The following is a 4,493-nucleotide window of genomic DNA, read 5'->3' on the forward strand; positions in this document are numbered from 1 at the left end:
TTGTGAAATGTTATGATTATCCCATTTTTTTGTTGTTTCGTAGCTGCGAGAGAAGCTAAATAAACTCAAGCATGTGGAGGCAATTATACCGTACAAACGCCAGTTTCTGTTTAGAAACAGCCAACGAGCCAGTTCAGCTTAAGAAAATATAAATACATATTTATTGCTGCTTAAAAAGTCCCTCCTTAAAGACTTGAACTCGAAGGCCTCTTCCAGCAAGGGGCAGCGGGGTTGGCTGCGGGGAGCGGGCCGGCAGCCCCCGGCGCCCTCTCCCGGCTCCCCCTGGCGGCAGCGCCGTGGCCATGCCCCGGCCCCGACCTTGGTTCCTCGTCAGCTCCCCTCGCCGTGCTGCGGGACGTACCAAGTGCCGAGCGGAGGCAGGATTGAGCGTTGCCGTGCTCTGTCTACGGGCATCCGGCTGGCTGTGAGGGCTGTAGAGGAGGGTGTGAAGCCCCAAGCTCCGTCGTTTCGCCGCTGTCGGGCGGTTTTCTCGTTTTAAGTCGCTTTGCCGGCCGCCGCGCCTCTCCTCTGCGGGAAGGGTGAGTGGTGCAGCCCCCCAAGATGGCCGCCACCATGAAGAAGGCGGTGAGTGGAGTTGGGCTGTGTGGGATCCGTTCTCGGACCCTTTGCGGCATTCTAGGGGGTCTCCGGCTCCGGCTCGGGGCTGTGGTGGCCGGGGGGCTCTGTCCCCGGGCACGGCGGGGGCTTGTAGGCACGGGTTAGGCCTTCCTGGCGGCTGTGGGCCCGGCGTTGTTAGCGCAGCGCTGTGGGAGTCATCAGTCGTGGTGTTGAATGTGCAAGTGTGGGTCTGGTTACACGAGATGGGGCCCGTGCTCGTGCGGGGTGTTGTGAGGTGGTAACAGGCTTTACCCCCTTTAAATGGGGGTCCCTCTACTGGTACCGTTTCTGTGGGCTGAGAGCCTGTGTGAGGCCCGGTTCTGCGGGTGTGAAGGCTCCCATAGCCAGTTTCCATGGCTTTGAAGTTCCCCCATAGCAGCTCACAGCTAGCTAGTTAACATAAAGCGATGCTGACAGATTTACACAGATAGGCTACATCGTGTATGGCAGTGACCTTGGAGAAATGTGTGCAGATGAGCATAGAGAGCTGTCAGGGTCACGGCCTTTAGCATTAGAATGCTGTAGATAGTTGGGGATTGAATTGCATGTAGCTACTAGCTCTGTCTGGCTTAAATGTGAATATTGCTGATGTCCTTGTGGAGGCCTTTTAAGGAATCGTGTATAAGCAGAATGTAGTAGCTGTAAGATTTATTCTTCACAAACTTAGCAGGAACAGTCTTGTAGTAAGATTAAATTTAATGTAAGTCTTCATTTGGATCTAATCTTTGCAGGCTGCTGAAGATGTCAATGTTACTTTTGAAGATCAACAGAAAATAAACAAGTTTGCAAGAAATACTAGCAGGATCACTGAGCTGAAAGAAGAAATAGAAGTTAAAAAGGTATACTTGCTTTAAAAGTAGAAATAATAAATTGACATTTTTTATCCTACTATGTTTTCTGTTCTTTAGCAAAATTAAAAAAAAAATCCTTCATGACTGCATATCAGATACAAGTGAAATTTGTTTTCTTTATCTCCCTTTTCTTGATGGTTAATTTTTCTATTAATGAGAGTTAACTATTGTCACAATTCCATTGAATTTAATATTTATTCTAAATTATATCTCCAGAACTACTTTATTAAATGTACCAATACACTGGCAGGTGGGATTTTTGTCCAAAGTGCAGATTTACCCAGTTCAACTGATAGCACGACAGTGCATCCGTTGAAATAACTAATGTAGGACAAAGTGGTCAACTTTCTCCTGTCTTGACAAATAGAAACAACTTCAGAATTTGGAAGATGCCTGTGATGACATCATGATGCTTGATGATGGTGATTCACTTCTGATACCGTACCAAATTGGAGATGTCTTCATTAGCCATTCCCAAGAAGAGACACAAGAGATGCTGGAGGAGGCAAAGGTTTGTCAGCACAGAAGGAATGTCCTTTACTGTAGTGGCCACTGTAGTGTGGTAAACACTGCAATGGGATGTTCATCCCTTGAGCAACTTTTATTAAATATGATATCATATAATACCACATGTTATTTTCCTTCCAAATCTGGAGCCTGTTAAATCAGCAACAAGATTCAACAAAGAAATCTTTTGATGGTTTAGCTTTGTGTCTTTTCTTGCTCTTGACAAGCAATCTGTTTAGGTCAGGGATAACTGAGCTGAGTGTTTTTGTTTTGTTTTGTTTTGTTTTTTTAAAATACCTGATTTGTTGATGTCCTGTAATGGTTCATCAATACCCAAATGCCATGATGCGATTTCATCCCAGAGCAATTACTAATAACTTATCATAGTTACTGTTAAATACATATGAATTTGCATCTTCCAACACAAAGTTCTGTCTCATAGCTAGTCTACAAAATCTCGTGTAACTTAGAATCTCTTTCTTGAAACGTTCTATGAACATATAATCGTTCACCTGTACAGTTCTTAAAATATGGTGTATTTATGTTTGATATATGATTTTGGGAAGGGGGACATGCACGAACAGTAATTCATAATTGGACTGTCAGTATACCAAGTCATATTAAGTTTTGTTTGGCTCTCTAGTAAGGCTTACAGTGTGTCTTGACAAAAGATTGGTAAAGAGGTACCTTTTAATCATTTATATATTGCTGGCAAATATGACTTTGCTTGCTCTACATAAGAAGATGATTTTTTTTTTTCTTTTTCAGAAAAGTTTACAAGAAGAAATTGAAGCATTAGAATCTCGAGTGGAATCAATTCAGAGAGTGTTATCTGACCTGAAAGTTCAGCTTTATGCAAAGTTTGGAAATAACATAAATCTTGAGGCTGAGGACAGTTAAAGGTTCTTTAACTATATCATAAACCTTTTCCTTGTTTTATTAAATATTTTGATAGCTCTTCTCTTCCAATAACATTTTTAAAAATTCCACTTCTTTTTTTAACTTTCCTGTCTTGGGTTCCACCTATTTAATGAGAGCTTTCATATTTTGGTTATTGCAGTTATTTATTTGTTCAGGAAAGCATTAGCTTCATACTGTTGATAAAGCACCAAGAATGGAATATATGCATTGTTTATTAAAGTAATAAAGTCAGGCACATATTGTAGTTTCCTTGGTCTTGTTTTTCAGCTAATGAAAATACTTGAAAAATATAAAAACAATGGAAATGGGTAATTGTTGATTTGCACTGTATTGACTTTGTTTCTCTGTAATATTTAGGGCATGATTTCAAATTCAGCTGTGATGCTGCTTAACCTAGTCTGAGCAGTTCTCCTGGAAATACTAAATCTATCCTTTGTCTTTCAATCTTAGCTCAAATGTTTTGAGGCCAAAGAATAAACTGGATAAGGGAATCAAGCACAGCCCTGGGCTGTTTTGTTTTTCCAAGAAAGATCAGTGCCTCGGTCATTTCACAGACAGCTGCATAAACCCTATTAGCTCACTGCACAACGTCACAAGTTGACAGGGGAGGAAGGAGGGCTCTTTAAAGCTCGTGTTGGTATTGAAGAAATACTTTTTGGAACCACAGTCTTATTCAGTCATTTACTACTGTATATTTGGGAACAACAAAAGATGTAAGTCAGAATGGTGAGTCTTAACCTCTTTAAATTTTCCTCAACAATCATTTTCTAAATCCATGTTTATATACTGAATTAGTGCTGGAATTTTTCATAGATGCTGTTGCTATGTCAGCACCAATCCCTGGAATTATGCCTCCATCACTGTGTGGAGTTGAATGTAATCTTTAAATGCAATCTTTAAATGCCTTTAATTGTTCACTTCTTACATTCTTTAAAAAATTCTCACTTTAATTGTCTCACTGTAATTCTGCTTATGGTCTTTTGTCCACTTTATATTAATATATTGTTCCATGTACATTTCTGTTTGTTATGACTTCGTTTTTTAACAATTAACTTTTAGCATATTTAAATAATCTTTTTAATCTATTCTCTAAAACACTGTGGACAGAGAAAAATTCAGGTAGCCAAATATTAATCTACTATCATTCTTTTAATATAAAGGCTCAGAGTATGAGGTGTATTTTTATAAAGTGATTAATTCCTACTTACGTCTCAGTTGTGTAGTAGCTCTTTTTCAACTGTGAACATTGGAGAAAAAACAACACTTTTGGTTTTCTACTGCTGAAATAGTTCTTTGAACTAAGGAATGATACAGAACTTTGTTTTCAGTACACCTGAGAAAGGATCTCACCGATGCAGTTATTTCCAGATTACAGCATTGTAATGCACGTGGTTGTTTATGTAAGATCATAAATGTTTCAGATCAATTTTAGCACAGCAATTAGTGAAGATGGTATTCAGCAGAGAGGATCTAATACTCCAACACAAGCACTTGTATTACATACGATATAAATCACCTGAAGGCTGTAAGTCTAGGAAGCCGAGCTAATGTTCTGTTTAGCCCCGGCACTTCCTAACTTTCTTTTCAATAGCATTC

At 40.0% G+C, this 4,493-nt stretch overlaps 1 protein-coding gene across 1 annotated transcript; it reads left to right on the top strand.

Annotated features, from left to right (window-relative positions):
• Positions 1 to 361: 361 nt before the first annotated feature.
• Positions 362 to 4,104, top strand: PFDN4 (prefoldin subunit 4). The gene is made up of 4 exons (XM_032198288.1): positions 362 to 585; positions 1,350 to 1,457; positions 1,837 to 1,980; positions 2,745 to 4,104. The coding sequence occupies exons 1-4, from the start codon at positions 562 to 564 to the stop codon at positions 2,874 to 2,876; spliced, it is 408 nt and encodes a 135-aa protein (XP_032054179.1). The 5' UTR covers positions 362 to 561; the 3' UTR covers positions 2,877 to 4,104.
• The last annotated feature ends 389 nt before the right edge of the window (positions 4,105 to 4,493 follow it).

The sequence above is a fragment of the Aythya fuligula genome, chromosome 16 (genome assembly GCF_009819795.1).
Source record: "Aythya fuligula isolate bAytFul2 chromosome 16, bAytFul2.pri, whole genome shotgun sequence".
In the NCBI taxonomy this organism is placed as follows: domain Eukaryota; kingdom Metazoa; phylum Chordata; class Aves; order Anseriformes; family Anatidae; genus Aythya; species Aythya fuligula.

Excerpts from the sequence above, each read along its gene's own strand:
- PFDN4 (XM_032198288.1), top strand. The coding sequence starts at position 562 with ATGGCCGCCACCATGAAGAAGGCG. Across the intron at positions 586-1,349 it reads CCGCCACCATGAAGAAGGCG|GCTGCTGAAGATGTCAATGT; the intron begins GTGAGTGGAGTT and ends TAATCTTTGCAG. Across the intron at positions 1,981-2,744 it reads AGATGCTGGAGGAGGCAAAG|AAAAGTTTACAAGAAGAAAT; the intron begins GTTTGTCAGCAC and ends TTTCTTTTTCAG.